The 24,434-nt window shown below is 40.3% G+C and overlaps 1 protein-coding gene across 4 annotated transcripts in view; it reads left to right on the top strand.

Annotated features, from left to right (window-relative positions):
* Positions 1–24,434, top strand: part of WTAP (WT1 associated protein) — a 43,360-nt gene that overhangs the window by 6,426 nt on the left and 12,500 nt on the right. For 3 of the 4 annotated variants that reach the window (XM_006021916.3, XM_025201981.1, XM_025201982.1), the window contains exons 2-5: positions 2,195–2,232; positions 2,324–2,379; positions 13,641–13,699; positions 17,101–17,228. In XM_006021916.3, the coding sequence (XP_006021978.1) occupies positions 2,203–2,232; positions 2,324–2,379; positions 13,641–13,699; positions 17,101–17,228 (273 nt within the window). In that variant the 5' untranslated portion in view covers positions 2,195–2,202. Of the gene's footprint in view, positions 1–6; positions 20–2,194; positions 2,233–2,323; positions 2,380–13,640; positions 13,700–17,100; positions 17,229–24,434 lie in introns of those variants that run through there. The other variant, XM_006021917.1, reaches the window with a different exon arrangement.

Genomic DNA, 24,434 nt, shown 5'->3' on the forward strand with positions numbered 1-24,434 from the left:
CTCCGCGCCGCGGGGGGAGGTGAGTGACCCGCCCGGGCCGAGCCGAGGCCTCCACAGCCATTTTGTGCGCGGCCTGCAGCCCCTCCTCCCCCCACGTGCGGGGGCGGTTGGCGGGAGGGGGACACCCCCGCCAGGAGCAGGGGGTGGGTGGTGGGGAGCAAAAGGGAAGGAGGATGAGCTGATGCGTTGGGCGTTTCGCCCCCTCCCTTCAAGGAAGCACCGAGTCCGTTCTCCGGAGAGACTGTTGTGGCAGGGGGGGTTTGGACACCCCCGCCAGGAGCAGGGGGTGGGTGGTGGGGAGCAAAAGGGAAGGAGGATGAGCTGATGCGTTGGGCGTTTCGCCCCCTCCCTTCAAGGAAGCACCGAGTCCGTTCTCCGGAGAGACTGTTGTGGCAGGGGGGGTTTGCCCCTGCCGACTCCTCGCTCCCAGGGGAGAGGAAGACCCCGACGGTGTCCACTCCAGCCGGGTTTTCAGTCAGCTTGCTGAATGCAGCCATATACTGCCAAAAGAGCACGTGCAAAACATCCAGGGTTGGCTTTTTAACTCGAAGCGGTGCTCTCAGTCCTGCCAGATTTGAGGAACTTGTTAATGCTTCTCCAGATGGGGCCAGTGCTGCTGCCTGTGGTAGAGGGTTGGTGCAGGAGTGACATTTATAAACATTTAACGCTCAAAAAACCCCAAACAGCGCTTCTCCCCCCCCCCCCCAAAAAAAAACAAAACAAAACAAAACAAAAAACCACAACCAAAACACCACCCTACAGGCTGTGTTAAGTACATCTTGGGTTTCAAAACCAAGCAACAGGAAGTGAAGGAATGTCAAGTTTTATAGTTTTTCATGCAACTTGAATTCTGCCCCCTATGTTTTCATCCTGTGCACTCAGTGACCTTGTACCTATAGGAAAAAATGGCATGTTTTAATAGCGTATTGTAAAGCACATGCCCCAGGGGCACACTATTATGGTTGCCTAGGTCAGGTATACCTGTCACCTCTTAAATCAGAATGTTTGGCTTTGTAGCCTGAACATCTAATATTTTGAGGGGAAATGTCTAGTCTTAAAAAATAAAGGGTTTTATTCATGGAGGATCATCAGCTGGGTTTCCATTCTAAAGCTTCAGTGCTGCAGCAGGCTTCTGCCACTTGAGCTACAGGATGTCAGTAGGCAGTTATCTCAGCTGGCATGTGATGTGCTGGGTCTACGAGCTGGAGAATCTCTTTTTCTTTTTGCATTGGCTCTTTCCTAATGCACTAGCACCCAGTATTCCCAGTGTGCCACTGCAGCAATATTTGCATTGCTCTTTAGGATGTCTGTATTTGGTTTTACTTGGGTATGTTGCCAGTATTTTCTTGAACAAAGTTAGCTGATGGGAAAACTTTAATAGTTTATATCTTAACCGATGGGAAAAAAAACAAAAGACCTTTCTCTAACCCTGGGGCTACTTCCCTGCTCGATTTCTAAGGTCAGATCTGAATATTGGACACATTACTAAAACGTACCTGCAACAAGTTTTATAGTGGAGATTAGTAGGCCACCAGAATATAGGGGTCACTTTGTTCCCTCCTGTAACGTGGATTCATTTGAGATTCTTTTGGCTGACAGCAGGTAGAGGATTACCAGCAGCTGGTAAAGTCAGGACTATGTGGCTCTAATTCTTTCAAAGCTTTCACAGATTGAAACAAAATTTCAGGTCATGGTTTTTGTCCACAAATGGAACCATGGGGGGGAAATACTTCCCTTTCTTAAGAGGTCTGAGGTCAGGAGGTCGTTTAGTTCAATCCTTTGCTCAAAACAGGCCTGCTCACTCCTGCAGGCACCTCTCTAAATCCAGGAGCTTGCTGATGAGGCTCCTCTGGAGCACACACTTAAGAGCAGTTGCTGGGGGTGAGCCCAGAGTGGCTTTATGGCATGCCTCTGGGTTTCAGGTGTGTCTGCAGGTTGGGTGTGGTGGAATGTCAATGCTGCGGTGTAGATAAGTGTGTGTGTACGTACTTTAGTTGTGTGTGCACGCGTGTATGTACTTCAGTCGTGTGTGTGTGTGTGTGTGTGTGTGTGTGTGTGTGTGTGTGTGTATTTCAGTCATCTGTCCTCACTGACAGGAACATAATGCAATGTCAGGCTATAGGTGACAGAACAGTCCTTAAACAGTAACTGAACCAAATCAAAATAAGTAACTTTTTTTCCCCCCCTTTCTCAGAGTTCACAATGACTAATGAAGAACCACTCCCAAAGAAAGTAAGTTTGACACAGTATTTACTTTGATCTTTCTTTTATTTTGGCAGCAGGGGAAAGTAGTTAAATTGTGATTTCTGTTTTTGTTCTATAGGTTCGCCTTAGTGAAGCAGATTTTAAGGTTTTGCCTAGAGATGAACTGATCCTAAGGTAAAGTACTAAACAGTCTTATGCCGTAAAAGCAGTAACTTTTTTTAAATCAAAATTTAACCCCAAATTCTCAAAGGAAACATAGAATCTCTTGCTTTTCTGTCATTTGTGATGTCCTTGTCTTGAAAACCTCCCTGACCTTCATTATAGCTCTGTGCCATACAGAACACTTCTGTTGTAGGTTTTGAAATAATCATTTAAGTTAAGAAACTGGTAGCTTACCTTTTTTTCTTTTTTTTTTTTTTTAATTACAAGAGAAATATCATCAAAGAGTTTACTGAGGAAAAATGACATCCTAGATGAATTCGCTGGAAATTTAAAGAGGAATTATTTGTTTCCAAAATGAATTGTTCCAAAGAATAGATTATTGTATCTCTTGTTAGGAGAGGTTGGTGATAACAAGTGTAATGTTGACTCTCTGTAGCTATGGTTTATTGTAGAGATTAGGATTGATGGCTCTGTTTTTCAACATTTCCATACACTGGTCACGTACAATATTAGGTAATACTAATCGTACGTAGAGTTAATATTTTTATTATTTACTGCTATATGTGAGCAGTTCTAAACTAGAGTCCTCATGGGGCACGTTGGTAACTTCTGATGCTTAGGACCAACTCCTATTCCACTTGATAGACATCTGATTGAGATCTTATTCCACCCTGCATGAGTTTTTGAAAAAAGCATATTAACATATCTACTGTTTGCAATGTGGTGTCAGCCTTAGCTTTAAGACTGAATCACAGAAATCAGTGGGGAGGAGTCTCTTATAAATGGCAGAAAAGGTTCTTTGAGTAGATGTGATATCTTTTATTAGACCAACTGAGTAGTTGGACAAAAGTTCTAAGCAAGCTTTTGGGCACAGTCTCTCTTCTTCAGGCATAGGAAGTCTCTGCTGATCTGAAACTCCAAGTAATTTATAAATGGTTTTTCAGGGGTTCAAGCATAGTGGAACAGGATAGCACTGAGATGCCGAATAGATGAAATAGTGGTTGGCTTTTAGTATATTGTACATGGTAATTGTTTTAGCATGATCACTGTATTTCTATGAGTTGGGTAAATATATTTGATTTAAATGTGTAAAGTAAGGCCAAAATAATAAGTGCATAGGAGGATTAGAATATGAAAGACAGGATTAAAATACAGAAGTACTGTATTTCAGTGCATTGGGTCATCTGCAGATCCTCATAGGGAGGATGTTGCTGGCTTTGCTGCAGGTGGCTATTTAGGAGGGATCTTTCAGCAGTCTGGCAGTGCTTAATCCCAAAGACAGAAATTGGTTCTAACGTCACCCGGATGTCGGGGGGAAAATCAGTAGTTTGTTTCCTGAGTCCTATGGATTACTGTCTCCTGGGTTGGGGGTGGGATCAGTGCTCGAATATCCATCCTGATTGGTTTGCTTTTTCAAATATTGCATTAGTAAGGAAAATGGTTAGAAACTTAGAAAACTGAATTTAGCCATAACATTTCCTGTATTGTGATAAAGTGGCAGGTTGCAAGGGTCTGTAAATTCAACTGATACAACAAATTACATACACATTTGAGGCTGTCTGGTCTATGCCTGAATAATTTGTTTTTTTTTTTCTTTCGGTGTGCACTTAGAAAAATATTCTTGGTGGTCATTGTGAGCAGCAGTTGATGCCCTTTTTAAATTGTATTGTTTAGCTGTTAGAATACACAAGATTAAAGCCAATGTCATAAGTGATAGAATCTGATTAAATGCATCTCTTTCTGTAAGGGTATAAATAAGGGGTGCTCAACTCCTGGCCTGGAGGCCAGATCTGGCCTATGTGGCTCCCCACAGGTCTAGAATGTTGTGGCAGGGGAGCAGTGGCCGTACTCCCTGCTGCCAAAGTTTTAGGCCTGTGGGGAGCCGGAAGCCCTGCATGCTGGATGCCAAATCTCATTGTACAGGGTCATACAGGGGTGGTGCTGGACCCGAGAGCCCAGTCCTAGCATGCAGGTGGAGTATCAGGACTTGAGGTCCAATCCTGGTGTTGTGGGGCAGGGAGGGGGCAGTGCCAGGAGCAGTCCTGGCATGTAAGGCTCCTTTTGGCTTTGTAGATGAACATTTTATAGCATATATACTAGCCATTAAACCACTTAAATGTGGGAAGATAGTATTAAAATTTTTCCTGACAACCACTGTCAGCTAATGGATCATTCATTTCCTAGTATAGACAAGTCAGTACCTAATTTATTTATGCTATAAAAAGCCAATTATGATTAATTTAGCAAAATAGCCTTCTACTTTTACACACACATGTAAAGCTTTTGATGGGTATGAACTCATTTATGTCTGTCAACAAATCCTTGCCCCTCAAACTAATTTAGCCAGGCCTAGATGACATTGGGTTTAGTAGCATTGCCAATGCTTCCTTTTCACATGTGTGTTTATTGGGTCCACAGTAAATTCTATATTTGGCTGTTAATTTAAGATTTAATAAAATCCCTATCATTGCTATACTGCTTGGTAATAAATAGGCTGTTTGATTTATAGCATGGTAGGTCAGAAAACGAGACTAGATTATACATACAATCTTAAGAAGTAGATTCTTACCAGACCTTCATCAAAGTTATGTGTATGTAGATCAGAAATGTCTTTCTGTATTTCTAACTGGCTATCAATATAGATGTGTAAACACCAGATAAAGTTTGGTTTTAAGGTGAGGTTGTCTATCTGGAATATAAGATTATTAATGGAGTGTATATTTCAGTTTTACTGCTGCATTATGATTTGGTTGAGGCAACTGCTTTTAAAAGAAATCAAATTCTTTACATTTCATGTTTTTATAATTTTTTCATAAAATTAACCACTTCTTGATCAGTGGCAACATTTTGTTGTGAATTAATTTCACTGTCCACACAATTGCACTGATTTAACTGAATTAATAATAATAAAATATAGTGCAACTTCTGTTTAAAAAACCTTAGATTCTGGCTAATAGTTTTGAAACAATTTTAAAATTCCCTCATGTAGTGGCTGGGAAAAGAATATTATCTTCCACTTTTGGCATAGGTCTCTTCTCATCTTTTGCGGGGTTTCTTCCTTTAATTGTCTGTCTGCTTGTTCTTTTCCTCGGGTATCAGGATATTTACTAAATGGTAATATTCAAGTTTAATATTTAATATTTAGGAATGCCAGTGATTTACCTGAAGTCTTTTCTTAGAATACTTATAAGATGTCTTAATTCCTCTCTGGTGCCTTTTGAGAATTTTCATTTTTTGTATGTATACAGAGCATCTCAGATGGTTTATGGATAATATTTTTATTTCTAATGGAGAATAAAATAAATATGTCCATTAACTAGATAGACTTCACACACTAAAATCTAGTGACATCTTTGAAAGCTAAATCATTTACCAGAAGTTCCACACAGCCTTTTTTTTTTTTTTTTTTTTTTTTGATTTGGAGAGAAATAGATGTGTGCATAGGGCTTTGTTAATGCAGGTGCACTTCTAACAGGTGTGCCTTGTTAAAATGGTGTTGTCTGGTGCTGTTTAGACTTAGGTTAATGCTGTGCTCCATCCATTAGTTTTTATAGACACAGGTCTATTCTGTTGCTATGCAGAGCGTCTAATACCAGTTGAAGATTCTAGCACTTACTGTGGAAATCGCATCTTCACGTTGGCTTTGCTTGTCTCCTCTTTACAGGTTTTGTAGCATAAGCCTGATAAGCATATGCGTTCTGCATGAGACTGCAGATGTACTAGCAGTTGCATACCCAGTTCATCTTAATCACTGTCGCTCCTTTTGACCCTACAAATGTATTGGAGAAAAATAAAAACAGGGAGGGAAGCTATCAGCAGAGAAGACAAAACTATAAAGGCATATGGGCATCTCAGTAAGATCTTATGGTTTTGCAATAGGTTCTGATTTTAGGAAGTGGCACTGCAGTACTATTCTTTCTTTTTTCCCCTCTCCCTCTCTCTCTCTCCCTCCTTGCTCCTAATGTAGTGTTAGAAGCTTCAAATTGCAGGCTTCAGCTTTTTAAAGGTTGGCGTTCTATTACATTTCCCTTTGCTGCTGTCCCTTTATTGATACAGATATGGGGAAAGCCATGACCGAAGGAGAGAAGGAATGATGTTGGAAGAAATGCTGGGCAAAGCATCTAAACTTAAACAAATTGCTCAAGAACAATTTGTTCTAATATATTCAATTAAAATGTTTTTATCCACTTTTGAAGTGATTAATAGCAAACCCACCCCCAGCTATATCTGCTCTTTCACTAGCCTGGGCTAAGTAGATTTTTATTGGTGAATAAAGTTTGTGTGCACCTGCTATGGTAATATATCTGGAGCAAATTTTGTGGACTAGTAACTTCTTTGTTGAAAAGCTGTTAGGATTATCAAAGTTTCCATATTTGTTTTGGGCAGTGAGGTGAAAGTTTACAAACCCAAACATAATCACCTAGTAATTAATGTCTAGTCAGGCAGGCCATGCAGTGCAGTTGTCTACATTCCCTTTTATAACTTCACACAGTATTCTCATTCTTCATATTTAAGGTGTATGTGATTGCACTATATTGAAATACCTGTTTTTGTTCTTCTACTCGATTATTGATGAATGTCCAAAACTTTCTTTCCTTTGGCTTTGTGCTGCTAATATGGTATGCTAATCACTTGTAACTTCTGCAGTGAGAAGGAAGCCAGGTAGATTTGTAACAGTGGAAGTCTGTTTCTAAATCTGAGTAGCTGAAGCATACATTTTAAAATTCTGGCTGTGCAAGAGATTAAAACTTTCTTTCCCATAGTATCTTCAAAGTTCTGAGATGAACAGTCTGGTTAACTAAATCTTTTTTCATCCAGGAACAATCAGAGGTTTATTACAGTAGCCTGTGCATGTAGGAACACTCCTAAAATGGCATTTTTGGTTTCAGGGAAATACCATTTTACCATGGTCGGTTATCTTCCTTTTTATGAGAGCTGTGTTTGAAGGAGCAGAAACTTTGCTTAAAATGCGTTTTTGGTGTGTGTTTTGATTATTGCTCCTGTATTCATAACTAATTTAGAGCTGTTGCTGTTACAGTTTAACAAGTGGAGGGATGCTGTGTTAAAATTCATGCCTTTCTTGAATAGTACCCTTGTATTCATAGTTACTATTAAAGCTGCTGCCTCGCTTTCACCAGTGGTTTCGATGCTTTGTTAATCTAGTTGCAGTTACTGTATTATTATAGTTTAACATGCGTTTGCCCTTTTGATTTTCTGTTTCCATTTTTGTTCATTTGCTTTGTAGATGTATGAGAGTCATTTTTATAAATATATTTTTAGTTTTTTGCTTCATTGCTCTTGGCATTTTGTGTCTGGTAGTCAACTTGGGAGAGAACTCCTCTTAGTTATCTCCTCCTGCTTGCTTCCATAGGGTTATACTCTTAGCCAGAGATTACTGTTTAAGGAAATCTCTGCAGAAAAATCTGCCTTGATTTTGATCAGGCTGCTTATGTCTGTGTTAACAAACATAAGCATAATAAGCACAGTCTTGCAGATTTTGACTGATCTTGTTTGCTGAGATTTTTGGAGGATAGTCAGGATGCAATTTGCAAGGTAAGCCTATCACTTGGCTGGGGGACATAGCTAGGAATACTCATTGGAGTTGACTGTTAACTCATTTCTCTTGAAAAGGCCAAGATGTCGGCTTTCTAAAAATGGTTAGGAAATGGTTGCTCAGGATGCTGTCTTGACATGCTCAATCATTACACTGTCCCAAATCATCTTTTGGGGAAGGTTGCTTAGAGAGTTATGATGAAACTGCTTTGGCAGAAGCAAAAGCAACTGGATTTCCTTGACTCCAGTCATCTTGTTGCTCAGGCCTGAGAGCAGTCTTAACTCTGAAGGTCTGTCTCCTAGTAGTGGATAAAGATAGATGTCCGTGCTGATCTATACTTTTAAAAATGTCAATTATAGTATTAGGCTCTACTAGCAAATATGCACTTCTTGGTACTTGTAGATGTGAATTCTTTTTTGTAAGTAAAACAGTTTTGGAACAGTGCTCATCTTCTCAGAGGATTATTTTGTTAATGCTTGTGTTTCTTTGGCTTTTCACTCCTTAATGTATATATGGACAAGTAAGGGTGTAGAATTAAATAAGATACTTTTTGACTGGGGCAAGCCAGAGGAAAAGTCAAATGTACAGATTATTTTAGGATGTTGAAAAATGGGGAAAAGATTCAAAGAATTACAAGAATGACATTAGTCTTAAGAAATATCTAATTATAGATTAATCATTTTAAATTTAGAAATCATTAGATTATCTAGTCTTTTCTCCTGTACAGCACAGCCATAGAATTTCACTCGGTTACAACTATAATTTATCCTAATTTGTATGAGTAAACCTCTAAAAGGCTATCCAGTCTTGATTTAAAGACTGTTTCTATGCAGAGAGGAAGATACTGATACTAGAAGGCACTTCAGTTTTAAATAAAAAAGCATAAGAAAAGCCAGATCAAATAAGGAATACTATGCAAGCCTCCTAATAGACACTACTAGACTATAAAATGAGATTTTTCTCCCAATCAGCATGGAGGGGAGCCCCTTGTCTTGTTTTGTTTGCATACAAGGAAACGTCATTAAATACATTATCTATTATTAAACTTCTGCCAAAAGCAGCATGTGCTCAGAAATAGAAGCCAGCTATGACATTGATTACATACAGCCAACACTGAGCATGACTATAAAACACAAGACCCACATGGTGATAAGCATAGAACTTACCACAAGGATAGGTTAGTGCAGTTCATCTGAATTGGTAGTGCCTGTTGCATGCAATCCCTCTCAGTACTAACTCTTTCAAGTCATGGTTAGCTACTACTTTGAATACGTTTTTACTTCTTCACTCCCATAGCTGAGCTGGGCCTTACTTCCCCATTTCCAATGATTCCTGTTTCTTCACCTGCCTTGAATGTCTGGCAGACATCATGAAGCAGGGCCCCAAACAGTTTACTCAGAATCCCTCTGTTGTGCCTTTTCTCAGCCTGTTGCATATGATTAGTGTGGTCCCTCCCTCCACTAGATGGAGCTGGACCAGGTTGGCTTTCACCTCATCTGCATATAAAGTTTTAGAGGATCCCAGGACTCCTGATAAGAACACCTGGTTCCAGTCATGGTGGAGGGAGAGGTGGGATGGTAGCTAACAAATAGATCCTTTGAAGTGGGTATCTGGAGTACATGTACATACTGAGCAGTGCTGGGCTTTGGGATCACCACGGTTTGAAATGCTGTTGACTGCTAGGGTCCAGCCCAGTGAGCTTATATGGTAAATCATGAGCCTTTTGGCTTTAGACTAATATCATGCATTGTTTATAATTTAATAATAATAATGATGATATTATTATATAAATAAACAATGCATGATGTATAAGTAGGTACAAAAGTGCTGTTTAAAAGTGTGTTTATGGAGTACCTGTGCTACAACTTGAAGCAATTTCAAGAAAGGTCAAATGCATCAATTCTGAGTCTATGGGTACTTGCATTAATTTGCCTATATGGTAAATTATGTTTATTTCAAAGTCAGTGCTCTCAAATTTGCTTCACTTCTTTGTGCACAGGGAGAACAGGATCTGACTGTAAGGGGCGGGGCAGGGACTGCAGGAGGCAGCAAAGGGTAAAGTGTTATCTGACTCCCAGATTTATTTTCCCTGCTGAGGGGGACAGGGGGATGTGGCAAATCAAGGCAAACCTCTAATTAGATTCTATACCTGGAGAATTATAACAAACTTATACATTTTCCATATATAGAATCTTAATTACTGGGCAGTTGTCTTCTATACCAGGTCATCTTATATTCAAGTTAAATACAGCGCTTTATGCAGAACAAGAAATTAAACAAATCTCCCTTTTTTTCCTAGCTTTTTGCTGTATTTATAGTGGTAAAAAAATAGCATTTATGTCGCACAAAACAAGCAGATACATCTAAGTAAATTAGGAAATCTGGCTCTTTACATTTATAACATTTTGAGTAAATCTGCACTTCAAGCTGTTTTTCTTGTGGGTGCTAATCTCGGTAGCCTAGCAGTGCACAACTCGAACTTTGTTGAAGGTCACCTTTAGGGAACACTTTCAATGGAGAGTTGCCCCTCATGGGATCTGCTCTGATGAGATGTAAGCTTTCTTTGTTTGGAAGTGGGAAATGGATAGCACACGCAGGTGCTTGTGCAGGTTAGCCAGGTACTGTACAGTAAGGGCACAGGACTCGCTTTACTTTTCGAGTCCTTTCTCATTTTAATGAATTACTTGAATAATGAGTTGTGACATGCCTCCTAGATTATCATGGCAGGCTGCATGTGGTCGCCATCCTAGACTTTATAGTGGGGAATTTTCTTGGAAGGGCTTTTGTCACCTTGTAATGGTGCTGTTCTGTCTCAGTGACTTTTGTCTTGGCGGAAAATAACATCTTACTGCAGCTTCTGCTGCAGACAGGTTCTACCTGGAAAAGAGAATAGAGGCTGTTGCAGGGAAGGATTATTGTTTTCATGCAAAATCTGAAAAGTGACATGTTCTCAGCGAAGGGTTTTTATTCTTGGATGTTGTGTTCCTTAGCTTTTGAGTTTCGACCTTCAGAGGTACTGAAGATTGGCTGTATAGTAGGGTTCTTCCTGATTTAGGAATGTTTTAACTCCAGGCATCCCAAAGGCTCTAGAACACTCTGACTAGTTTCTTTCTCTCCTCAGTAAAAATGCTCCCTTATCCAGCTTGCCCAGTAACATGTGAAGGTGGTTTTGTCATCTGTGTGTGTATAAGGGTTTTTTCTCTTTGCAGTCACAATCTGGTGGTTTGTTTTCCAAACTTCAAGACGTTCTGGTAGATTATTTCCAAGACGATAGGAAAAGTTGATAGTCTTGGCCGGGACGACATGTCTACTGGAGAGTTTTTTCTAGAATTCATTGAACTTAATTTGGGATTGAGAGAACCACTGTGGTCTAGTTTTGTGCTTACGTAATGCAAATTTGGGGAACGATAAGTTTTTGTTTTAAATAGCATTCAGTGTCAATTTCAGTAAGCATCCTGTGCTCAGATCTCCTGAATCTCGAATGGAGCTGATATAAAGTCCCTACAGTTCTGAATAGTAGATAAAGGTGCTTCCTTGTGTGCCATAAAACTTGAATATTAAGGTGATTTGTCTATTCTGTAGATACTCTCTTATCTATCTTGTTTTTTGTCTGAAGGTGTATATAGTGCAGTGGAACAGTGTTTAAATAAAGGGATGAAATGAAAACTAATTGTTTATATTTAAATTTAGATTTTAAGGTAATCTCTTGCAAGGAACTGGCTGAAATATTTTGGAGCCTTTTTTAATACCTGAGGTTAGGGTATGTTCAGTATTCACAGTCCTTTAACTGTACATGTTTAAGATTTGGGGGGGGGGCATTGGATTTGAGACCTAAAGAAAACTTCCTGATTTAGATAAGATCAAGAATGGATATGATGTGTTGTTTTCGTAGAATTGGTATATAAAGTAATTCAAATCTTAACTGATACCTACCTGGCTTGAGTCAAACTTGGGATTTCTATTGAAGCAGGTCTTCAACAAAGAACTCTTTCAGTGTAAGAGCATGGCTTACCAATACCTAGGTTTCTTGGGGGCTTTTTGTAGGAGATAAGTGAAGTGATCTCAGACATACTAAAATTTTTATTTGGAGATGGATCACTCCCTCTCTTTCAACTGAATTTTTATAATTTTACCTCAAAGTGCATTATTTTTTCAGACTTCATGGCAAAAGGGAAAGCACTTTGCATATTTATAAGCAAGGAGAAGCTGCAAGGATTTTGTTGATTTGTGTGAAGAAGTTTGAAACTGCTGATTTTCATAATTGTCAACTATTCTCTTTTGTTGGACTTTGCTATTTTGTATAAGACCTCTTTAAGGCACCCATTCAGTTAATTACATAGGTTTGAAAGTGGGCTCCTTGTTTATTGTGTCTGGTTCCATGCTCTTGCAGGCAGTAGCATCCTATAATACAGGGGTCTGCAACATTTTTGCGTAGAGTGCCAAAAACATCTGTAACTTCAACTTGTAACATGTTGGCATGCCTGGGTCGGATGGTGAGGGAGCCACGAAGGGCCTAATCCTTGTTGTGACCATGTAGCCCCAGCCCCTTCCCTGCCAAAGGCATGTGTGCCAAGCAAAATGTCTTCAGGTTCCACACTCTGGCACCCATGCCAGCGGTTGCCTATCCCCGATATAAAAACTTTCATAAATTTATCAGATTTTATAATTAAGTTGTTTATCTCCAGTATTCCTGGAAGGTTATTCCAGAACCTTGTTCCTCTAAAAGTTAAAAGCTTCCAATTTCCTGCCTAAACTTATTAGTGGCCAGCTTTTATACTCTTTTGTTCTTATAACAATGTCAGTTTAAATAGTTCTTTCTATCTCTGGTGTTTACTCCTTTGAGCTTTTTATAGAGGGATCATTCTCTCTCAACGCTTGTTTTGCCAAGCTAAATAAGACAAGATTTTAATAGTTCTTCATAGGGCAGGATCTCAGTTGGCAGCAGAGTGCCTTTATGGATCCAGAAGTCTAGTTTCTGGCACCCATCTTAAGAATTTGGCCAAGATTCTGACCTGACCAGAGTTTTATTATTGTAAACTTTGGTGTTTGGTTGGTGGCTTTCATCAGAAGTCTAATCTAGTGTGCGTCTCCCTGAATTCATGGATTATTTGCATGGGTTGTCCCTGGCTATGGTAAAGATGGCTAACATTAATAGTCACAATGACTATTTTGGCCTAAACTAGTCAAATTTGGCTCGTTAACTTTAGACATTATTAATTTTGAGCTGTTTCAATAGCTTGGTGGTTTCTTAACCTCATTGCATGCTAATTCCTTTGTAATGAATAATATCTTGACATACCATCTGCTGTTTGTCTTTGTACTTTTCATATCCTCTTAGTGTTACTGAACTTAATGTTTTGATTGTTTTGAGGGACCGTATATTTAAATAAAATATTCCCTGCATTTATAATTAAATGATGAAGGGTTTGTGCACTTGTCCATGGTAACACAAACAGTTCCTCTTGGCTTCTTTGTAATTTTTGTTTAGTGTCTTTCTAAAAGCTGAAAGTTTTTCTTTTGAGCTGAGAGTTTTAAACCTTTTTCCTGGCTAAAAGTAACTTCCTTATTTTTAACCTATAAACAAGGTATAGTTGCATATTTTCCTCCTGACTTCTTTTTTTAGTTATGGTACACATGTGTAGTCTGAGTACTTACCCACTTTTGATTTAGCAAACTGTTTCAGAAATTTTTTGTTTTTTCTTTTCCTCTCCTATAATAGGTGGAAGCAATATGAAGCATACGTACAAGCTCTGGAGAGCAAATATACGGATCTCAACTGTAAGTTAGTCCTGTTTCATTTTGAAGTGATAAAATGCTACATAAATGTTAACTTAAATACAGAGCCTCAAGTAACTTCTGTGCCTTGTAAAAATAGTAGTAGTGGGGGATCATCAGTCAACATAGGTTGCCTGGCTGGTCACTGGTCACAATATTTGTGAAGTATAAAACATGGAAAATCTGCATCCTCCTTAATGTAGATTTTAGCTCTTCCAAGTACCTTCAGCCACCCTTCTTCATACTGAAGATATTCCATTAGTTTTTATTTTTGTTTGTCTTGGCAGGTTGAAAATTAATAACTTGTGCAAACTTCCAGAATCTTAAAAGGAACCCAGACTTGGGCAGCCCCAGCCCAAACCCCCTGCCAGGAAGAGCACAGCACTGTCCCTGGCTTCAGCCTGCAGCAGCAGCCCGCCCTTGCCCCATGCACAGATCTGGGGGGCACATGCACCCATGCCTCCCCTGGGGGTGTGCGTAGTGGCGGGAACCGCCCCCTCTCTGCGGAGATGCCCCCCACCCCCCAGAGCTGCAGCTGTCCCACAGCTCGCCTCAGCTGGGCAGTGCCTGCCTCAGCCCCACTCCCTCCCTGACCATGGGGGCCTTAATCTGCCCCCTCCATGCAGACTTACTAGCTGGATGCTGTTCTTCAAGCTGCCACGCTGGCAGCGTGCATGTTGCAGCTGTGCATATGCGTGCAGCATTCATCAGTGACGTTATTGGCCATGTCAGCCAAAAAAAGCCAATTGCTGATAATGTCTGTTTTCCTTTTATTGGTGCTAATTATGATACGGACCGATGTATCGGTGCACCTCTACTATATACCGCACGTCCGCGCTCACCTGGACGCAGCCAAGAAGTTCCAAATATATTACTAAATAATTTTATTCTAATTGTGTATTTAATTTAAACATACTCTATTAATATATTCAACTATGGAGGCCTGTAGTTCGAGTTCTCTAATCTGGACAGATGTTACATTTGAAGCATTCCACACAGTAAGCATAACGTTCATAGCCAAAGAAGCATTTAAAAAATGATTCTCAATAAATAAGGAACATCTTTGGAGCGTTTTCTTTTGAAAGGCTTCCTAAAACCTCTATATCCTCTATGAAGTGTGATGGAAGAAGGGGCTGCTTGGTTCTCTGGTATCCCACAGTGCTGTCTTCCCCCTACCTTCCCACATGCTGTGCCCCTCAGCAAGGGTGTAGAGCAGGGTCACACGTGCTGATCACTCTCTGCTGTTCACTTGGCCATCCTCTACAGTCACTGGAGCTTGAAAGGCATGCAAAGAATCTGCTGTATAGCACTGAAGAGCTTCAAATGTGTATCTGTTCGTAGCTTCATTTATCCTTTTTTTAAAGAGAAGTTGAGAGGAAACTTCAGCCCTACTCTTAATGGGGAAAGTTGAACACATTTTAGAAAGTGCTGAGCTACCAGATATGATTGTTTCATTAATTGGCTTCACAGGTAGGAGAAGAGCCTCTCTTCTTTGTGTCCAGTAGTTCTTAGTTTCTGTTGTGTTGCAACCCAATTTTTGGTTGGTTTGCAACCCCCCTTTGCAGTTAGATACCATCTGTAGTAACTGAGTTTGCCACGACTCCTTAATTTGGGAAGCTGTGTTTTACTGCTCCTCTCCACTTAGTAATCTCAAATGTTTTTGCTGCTGTCATTGACTCTTCAGAATGGCTTTTTCTCTTTTAAAAAACAAAAAATCTGAATGACTTGATGCTTATTGGTGTTTTGACCAAAGGTAAAACAGTTCACTCACTCCAGTTTTGCTTTGTAAATAAGACCATCCTAACACCACAGAAATTTTTACTGTAAAATGCTTCTGTCATTTCACATGCGCACTAGTGATCAGTAACTAAAACTGCTGCATATAATGCATATACAGTGCACTATTTTTTTTTAGAAATCCTTGTCCCCAGAACAGGTTGTTTTTTAAGTTTTTCTTTAATTTGTATTAACAGAAACCAATATTCACATAGTTATAATAACCTTATTTAAATCAGTTTCAATTCCTGCTCATTTTAGAGGATAAATACTAAAAATATATGCTCCTCTATTTGCTCTATCTGATGTCTGTATCTGTTGTTAGTGAAATCATTTGCAAAAGTTCCGTTATTGCTCCCTAGAAGCAAGATGCATATCTGACACATCAGAGCAATTGTATAAGGGCGTGTATAGATGAAACGGGGGCTCTAAATTGAAGTGGTGGGTTTTTAAAAACACCGCTTCAATTTAGGGCCCTTTAAACCCATGTGTTGTGCACACACCTGAACTTCCCTGCCTCTCTGGCAGCAGGGAGGGGAGGGCGAGCTGCCAGCAGGCAGAGCAGTCCCTGGGCTGCAGGCGGGGGGGTGGTGCTTCCCTCCAGCAGTGGCAGCACTTACCTGTAGGCACCCAGCTCAGGTGGTCCCATGGGGCACTGTAGCTGTGGAGTGAAGCATCGGGCTCCAGTGCAGCTCAGGCAAGCAGGCAGGTTCCAGTGGGGGGGGGGGGGGGGGGGGGGCGGGGGGGGTCGCAAAGAAAAAAAAAAAAAAAAATCAGGCTCACCATTTTTCTTGGGCAAAGCCTACCTTCCCAGGCTGCTGCCAGGCTGCCTGCACAAGCTTCCTGCAGAGCCCCTGAGCTGCATGGAGCCCAGCGCTTTGCTCCACGGCTAGGGGTGCATCAAACTAAAACGCCTCCAAGGAGTTTGCTTTGGCAGCTGGAATTACTGTGCAATATGCCTCCCAACACATGCAAACACCAACACCATTGAAGCATTGGAAAAACATTTAACCCACTTTAAAGTGTAGTGCACACATGCCCCTTGTTTTGTCTACATGGTCTAAGGTATTGTGGTGTGGGCCTGTACATTGGAATGAAGCTTCTAAATGCAGTTGAACTCCCATTTCTCAAGTTGCCTTATGTCTTGGGTTATGGCCATGGTGTTTTGATGTTCCAGTTTGAGTACTGTCTACAGCAGTGCTGTTTAGAAATTGAATAGTACTAATGCTTATTCCTCAGTTGCCAATTTCCCCCCTGGTCATACTATATTAACATCCGTGCTATTGGCAGCATATGAATTATGGAGAAGAAAAATAGTTTGTTTACAATGATGCTTTAACAGATGAGACTGTAGATAATGAGTGCTCAACATTTCAACAAAAGTTTAGCTGAAATGATCTTACCTGGGGAACTGATGACACAAATTTAAAACTTGCTATAGTGTCTCTAATATCAAAAAGATCCTGATGCTGTGACCTTAAATGTTTCCTCTTTTTTTTTTTTTTCCCCCTTGGTTTTGAAGTAGGTAAGGTAGGCAGTCGATGCTTTGTAAAACCCTTGCTGTTTTGAAAGTGCTCTTGAAAGGGAACTACAAATCTTGGCTTACTTTCTTTTAACACTCACATTAGCTAACGATGTGACTGGATTGAGAGAGTCTGAAGAGAAGTTGAAACAGCAACAGCAAGAATCAGCCCGAAGGGAAAATATTCTGGTGATGAGGCTGGCAACTAAAGAACAGGAAATGCAAGAGTGTACTGTAAGTATTTTAAAGTTGATATACTTTTTTCAAAATGTTCCAGGTACATACATGCTCAGCCAAAGGCGTATTGCATGCAGTTACGGTTCACACGAAAAATGCGATCTAAAGAATGTAATTTTAACAATATTGGAAGAGTATATTTTAACTTGGACCAGTGGTTCTTAACTATGGTGCTGCAGCACCCTGGGATGCCATAAAATCCTTTTAAGGGTGCTGTTCAGTATTAGCACTGTTAGGCATGCGAACACCACACATGATCTAAAAGATGAATGCAGAGATTTCAGTTGGGGGTCTGTAGTGAAAACATTCTGGCTTTTTATGGTCTTTCTGAGGTTTTTTTGCAAGAGAAGAATTGTTCAGTTATTAAAAATAAAAACTTTTAAGAGCTGGCATTTTCCAAGAAGTGTCTTGAGTCGAAGGAGTAGAAAACCACTGGCTTAGATGCATTAAATTATTTCATTAATTTAATGAAGGTGTTCTTCTCCTGACAAGTTTATTAGCTGACTTGTTGCTTGAGGCTCTTTCATTTTCATATATAGTTTATCAAGTGATTACCTTTTGGACAAATTTATGCTTTAGGTGCAGTGAACTTTACTATCAGTTCTGGATATGAGAGCAAACTGATTCCTGGAGCATTAGGCATAAAATACCCTATTGCCAGAACTTTTAGGTGAATCTCTGTGTTTGGAGTTCAGTTGCTAGGTTTTTATAATTCTTTCCACTTGTTCAAATGGATAGAAATTTTGTAGCTTTCATGCAAGTTATTTGAGTTCTCCTGCAACATTTGGAAGTCAGGTTTTCTGTCTTTCTCAAAGTTCCTCGGTATTAAATGCATCTTTTTCTAGACGTGCACTGATTATATCAGTGCCATATTAGATTGGTACCAGTAAAAGAAAAATTAACATTATCGGCTGTAGGCTTTTTTTGTCTGGGGTAGCTGATAATGTCACTGATTAAATATAATACGCCATCTGGCTGGGGCCCCTGGATATTGCATGCCTTTGCACACATGCATATGGCCAGGGATGCAGCTGGGCAGTGTAGAGAGCAGCGCCCTGCAGGTAAGTCTGTGGAAGGGAAGGGGCATGGGGGAGGGCAGATAGAGGCCCCCACAGTGAGGGAGGGAGTGCAGTAGGGTCTGGGGGTGCTGCCCAGCCAGGGTGGTGAATAGGACCAGGGGCAGGGAGCAGGATGGAGCTGCGAGAGGCTCGTCCAGGGGCTTGGGGGTGGGGGGTAGCTCCCCGCTGCTGCATCTTCCCCCTGGGGGAGGCATGTGGGGAGGGCATGTTCCTCCCCATCTCCCCGAGATTTGTGCGCAGGGTGGATGTGGGTGGGCTTGGGGCTCTCCACTTTGCTGCCTTTGCCCCAGGGGATCTGTGTTGGCCATGTGTCCCTTGTCTGCCTGGAAGCAGTGGGGCAGCAAGTTGTGCTTCCTGCTGCTAGTTGGGCAGGGGATGCACAGCTGATGCAGAGCCTCTGGGGCAAAGGCAGCAGGGCAGAGAGCCCTGAGCCCACATTGGGCAGCCTGCATCTACCCTTGTCCTGCTTGGCTTCACTCCAGTTAAGTGTCCCGGCACTTTAAAGTAGTGGCAAGGGTGCTTGAACTAAAGCTCATTAGGCAAGATTTAGTTCAAATGCCCCCGCCACCATTTTTTAAGTGCCAGGATGCTGATCCTCTGGACGAGCTTCCCATAGCTTCATCCTGTTCCCTGTTTCAGCCCTGGATCCCATTCACCTCTCTGGCTGCTCAGTGCCACCTGCCTCCCTCCCTCCCTCACTGTGGGGGCCTCGATCTGCCCTCCCTACACCCCCTCTCTCCCCCATGCCCCTTCCCCTCCACAGACATACCTGCAGGGTGCTGCTCTCCACCCTGCCTGGCTTCGTTCCTGTAAATCAGTCATCGGATCAGTATTGGCCAATATGGCTGGTTAAATAATCCTCTATCTGTATCAGCCAAGAAAATCTTTTATCAACGCATCTCTACTTTTTTTCCACTTCTACCTTATTCCTTCCTTTGTTTTTCTATGTTTCTTTCCTTTTTCTCATTTTTAACTTGGTCTTTTGAGAGCACTTTCTTTCTTACACTGTCTTGGATCTATTTTCCCTTTTTATACTCGTTCTGTATTTGTATTGACCTTTCTTACCCAGTCAGCTGTTTTTCTTCACCCAGCACTTCATGAAAGATGTAAAAAGATGTTTTTGACCTAGGAGTTCAAGAGTTTATCCCCTCATAGGGTCTGCTTTCATGAGAAACAAAAGCCTTACCTCTTTCCACAGACTATCTTTGTAGCCACCATCATTCTCCCTATCCATTTATTTATTTATTTCCTTGCTTCTTCATTCTTCTGTTGTCCCCCTCCTTTCTCTGGTATCCTGACCCCAGTGGGGTCAGGAGTTAGAAACAAATTATGGTCTTGTCAGTTTTAATTATTTCTCTGGCTAAAATGCGAGAGAAACGTTTGCAAAGATCTCGCTTATTCTTTTTTCACAAAATTCTTTAGTCTTGCAGTTCTTTGTATTACAACCTTACCTGTACCATAATATTTGTCTAACAGAGTGTGAAAATTCTGCTGCTAAGTTTGCTGGTCAGGAAAAGCAGTAAAAACAGGATTATTCTATGCTGTTCAGGAATTTTCAAACATTTTTCAAATGGTGGACTTCAAGATGTCTTGGACAAATATGGGATTCCTTCACCCATATTGAACTTTTAAGCATGCCCTTGCTCACCTTCTTTCTTTCATGCTTCGGTTGCTAAATGAATAATGTCACTAGATTATAAAAAATAACAAACGTTGTTAATTATTCTTATAAGAATTTTTCAGTTCAGAGAAGTATTTATGAAAGCCTTAGAGGAGTCTTTGTTTGAAAAACATCTCAGACTAAGCTAGTTCTCTGACCAGTCAATTTATAATTCGGTTTAATTTTTGAATTCTTCAGGTGAGTATATGTGGCATACTGTTCACCTGGCAAGACAGGAATTGTATATGCAAGGTAATAAATTGTGGGCATTGCATAGAATTTGATCAGTTGGAATTCCATTGTTAGTACCCGTGTTTGTAGCTGTGATAAATACCGTACATCTTACTGTGCTACATAGATTCCTTTTACAGGTGCTGCTGTTGGTTTTTTGGCGTGTTTTTTTTAACTTTTTCGTACAGAGAGAAATGCAAAAAATTTGGCTTGATTTGCTCCTTAAAACAAAATTTTGAGATGTTTGGGACATCATAGCAATATTTCCTAAATTTCATAACAAGTAGTTGATTGTAGGTGGGGATACTACTTTTTCCTCTATCAAATATACTATTTAGTAGAAGCACAGCAATGAAGAAAGATGGTTTTTCCCCTTTATTTCAGATGCTTTGTTTATTTCAGTTTGTAATACATTGTTTCAAAAATTTTGCTAGTCTTCAAATGTAGGAGGGAGATGACTGTTTTGTAGCACTGGAAGGGAAGTATTTCTGTAAGTACTTTAAAAGCAATATGGATAGAGTAGCAAAACAAAATAAAAATGAGTTGTATATTCAGTGCTGTAACTGAACAAGAAGTTTCAACTGTTGCATGCAGTTACAAATTTGTTAATTGTGTCACTTTGATTAGGGGGAAGCAGCCCCCAAAATAACAGCTCTTACGTTTGTATTTTATAGAAATCAGGCTGTATGGTCAATGTACTATGTTTGCTACAACTTTAGAATGACACCCTCTCAGATGACTTCAACTAGATTTATCACTCCTTTATATCATCTAGACTCAGAAAATACCAATTTCTGCTTAAATCTATAATTAATTATTTTACTAGTATCATTTTAATAATTGGTATACACCAGGGGCACCTGGCCCATGTAGGTGGAAATATGGTAACAGGAGAATTGGGGGCTACCAGGACTCTGGAAGCTGTGGCAGTTGATGTGTCTGTTTATCATTTAGCTGCCAAATTTCCAGCCATATCAGGAGCCCAGTAGGCACTATCTAAAGTGCAGTTTTATATTATCCTCGGTGTGGGGCTGCTCATGGGGCTGGAGACTTGGTGATAGGAGGAATGGTGGCTATCTGGGCTCCAGGAGCCATGACGACGAACACTGTTGCCAAATTTCCATCCATGTGGGCCAGCTCAAAACTATGTTCTGGATCCAGCCCATGGACTGGCCCTGCGTTACTCATTTGGTCTGCCAGGCCATGTGAGTTTGACATTCCTAATCTTTATTATATTTGGTAGATTTATAGTTCAATAGTATTTATTCATCACAATTGAATATTAAAATGTCACAGGTATGTGCATGCTAAGGTAAATATCTTGTAACATCCTGTATAAATAATAGAAAACCGATCTGTATTCTTCAGTATATTAATAGCCTATTTCACTTAATTGTATGGCAATTGTTAATATTGCCCTAAGTCATGTGGTATATGATAGGTGTTATTGTTTCATTTGTATTTTCCATGATACTTCTGTGTTTTGATAAAACTGCTCACGAAAGATGCCTGACTTACTGTCCTTGAAACTTAAGTGCTTTGTAATTGCTCAGTAGTTGCAGCTCAGAGTGTAGCTATGTAAACTTAATTTCACTGCCCCTTTTAATTAATGCCTTTCAGCCCGGTTCTGTTGAAACAAGTCTGTAATCCAGTTTTTTTGCCAATTTTTAATCCTTTGTCTGAAACTTTTGGTGTAGAGTCTACTTAGCTGAATTCGCTGGAAATTTTCAGTCAAAAAGAGTCAATCCATTTCAAAGAAAGTTGGGTGGCTTAGAAATGGTTTTTGTTTGTGTTAATTTTTGATAGCTTCTTCTTCAAAATGCTGCGATCTCCTGGGCTTTGGATTGGGAACTTGAAAATTACCAGAGACAACCCTTTTATCAGGGGCATGCCTTTTACCTTTCTTGTGAAAATTCACCCAACTCTTAACCAAGTTATAAGCCTTCAGAAATAGCACATGCTCAGATTTGCATAACAGCTTGAGCTGTTGTTCACTGTTGTTAAGCTGTTAAACATTCTCCAACCTGGTATTGACCAGGAATTTCTCTGTAGCTGCAATGACACATCTGGGTCCTGGCACTGGAACTGAAAACAGAAAATAAAAAATGTATCTGATTTGTTCTCTTCTATTTCTGGGTCCATGGAGCATGGATGATGAAGCTTTACATTCTAGATTCAAATAAAAAACAAACTAGAAAGTAGATCGTGACAGGAGATAAGTGGGAGGACTAAGATTGGTTCGGCAAAAAAGAGCCAGGAAAAAGGGATGAACAAGTCAGGAGAGTCCTGGAACAGGGAGTTGGGGGGACAGTCTGGAGGGGGAGATTAGGATGAGAAACCTGAATGGTAATGCCTGAGACTGAATAGATGAACAGTATGTGACTGGGGCAAAGATCCAGGTATGGAGAAGAATATGGACCTGGGGAAAGATATATTTGAAGGAAATTGGCAGAAGAAAGTAGCCTTTGAGAGGGAGGAGAATGGGTAAAATTGTCAATTGGAACACTGTCCTTCCTACACTTGGAATGGGAAACTAAGATTGCAGTCTAATTTTTCCTGTTCTGTCACAAAATTTGTGAAACTCACTGGCAAAGTGGGTGTCTGATTCTTTTTTTTCTTCTAGTGTTGACCCAAGTTGAGGATGACAGCCAACTTGACTGTTTTGGCTTCTCTATCAGCTCAAGCAGTAGAAATGTTAAGAGATGGATCTGAAGGACTTAGCACTGCTAATAACAAATAATCCTTCTGGATTTTAGTGTTATGTCATATGTGAACTAATTTTTCTTTTTCTTGAAATTATAAATGACTATTAAAATTTATAAAATCAGTTGTTCAGAGCTCTGGCAGGAAACTAAGAATTCTTTTTTTAAAGCAGTGGTTTTCAACCTTTTTTTTTGTACCAGGACCCATTTGTAAATATCAGTGGCCACTGCCAACCTAGTGCCCTTCACTCCTGAACCACTGCCCCCAGCCCTTCAGTGTGGGGTGGGGGGGGGGCCCAAGCAGCCCCAGTGCAGGCTGGAACTCTGCCAGCCTGCAAGGGAAAAGCCACAAGTTCTCATGTTTTTCTTTTTTAAAAGAATACATTTTTAACGTTTGTTCACAATACTTTCATATGTTCTTCTGACTCATGGGTTGAGAAATGCTATTTTAAAGGAAGTGTGTGGCAAATGAGTCCTGGGGCTGTCTGCTGAACGATTCAAGATAAAATACTGAATAGTTTCTTATTACCCGAGTACCACTGTGCCTTGGATGAGTCAAGGATCTCATAGATGAAAATTAAAGCTTCTCAGTGCATGTTTACTATGGAGTTACTTTAAGTTTATAAAGGCAACCTTACTTTTAGGATTTCCTAACTCTTAGCTGCTTGGCTTTTCAATCATTATGCTCTGTTAATGTGTATTGTGGGGTGGTTGTTTTTTTGGAGGGGAGGGGGTGTTGTGATCTTCTCATTTTAAGTGCCAAACTTCGTTCGAAGAAAAAACAAACAAACCATCTTTGTGGTAAATTTTGCTGCCAATGTGAAATTAGTTGAAAGACTACCTGTATCCGTGTAGAGAAGTGCAGGAAGGCTCTTGTGATTGCATTGTAACTTAAATTTTACATAAAGTGCCAAAAGTTACAGCGGGATAGAACATAATGACTGTTTAGCATATGGTGGGGAGTTAAGGGGGGGCGCCCTTGGAGCCTCCCTGCCCTGATTAGGAGGCAGGGAGTGCTGCTGCATGCAGAGACATGGGGCAGAAAATTTTCCAGTGCTTTATTTTTCCATGGAAAATTTTCCATTTCTAAAAATTAATTGTTCCATAAAATTCTTTAATAACAATAAATGGATGCCGATACAATATTAGGCAAACTTGGCAGGCAGCAGAGAATGTCTCCATTCATATGGTGGAAAGGATACTGTAACACCTGACTTGTCCAGGATTGCTCTAAGAATCCTAAGCATTCCACCAACAGCAGCTTCTTGTAAATGGAACTGGAAGGCTTTCAGCTCAATCCAGATGAAAAAGAGGAATAGACTAACAAATGAACGCACTGCTAAGCTTGTTTCTATTTCTCAGAATCTTTTGCTTCTGGAGACTCAGAAGCACAATTAGTGAAGAAAATGCAGTGTGATAAGTTGCCCTTGCCTATCCTCTGACGAAAGAGAATGTGGTTAAAGTAGTTCTGAATCAGATTTGCCTCAATCTGATTCTGAAATGCAACTAACAAGTAGTGCAAGTGATTCTA

This window comes from Alligator sinensis, unplaced genomic scaffold, assembly GCF_000455745.1.
Source record: "Alligator sinensis unplaced genomic scaffold, ASM45574v1 scaffold682_1, whole genome shotgun sequence".
In the NCBI taxonomy this organism is placed as follows: Eukaryota; Metazoa; Chordata; order Crocodylia; family Alligatoridae; genus Alligator; species Alligator sinensis.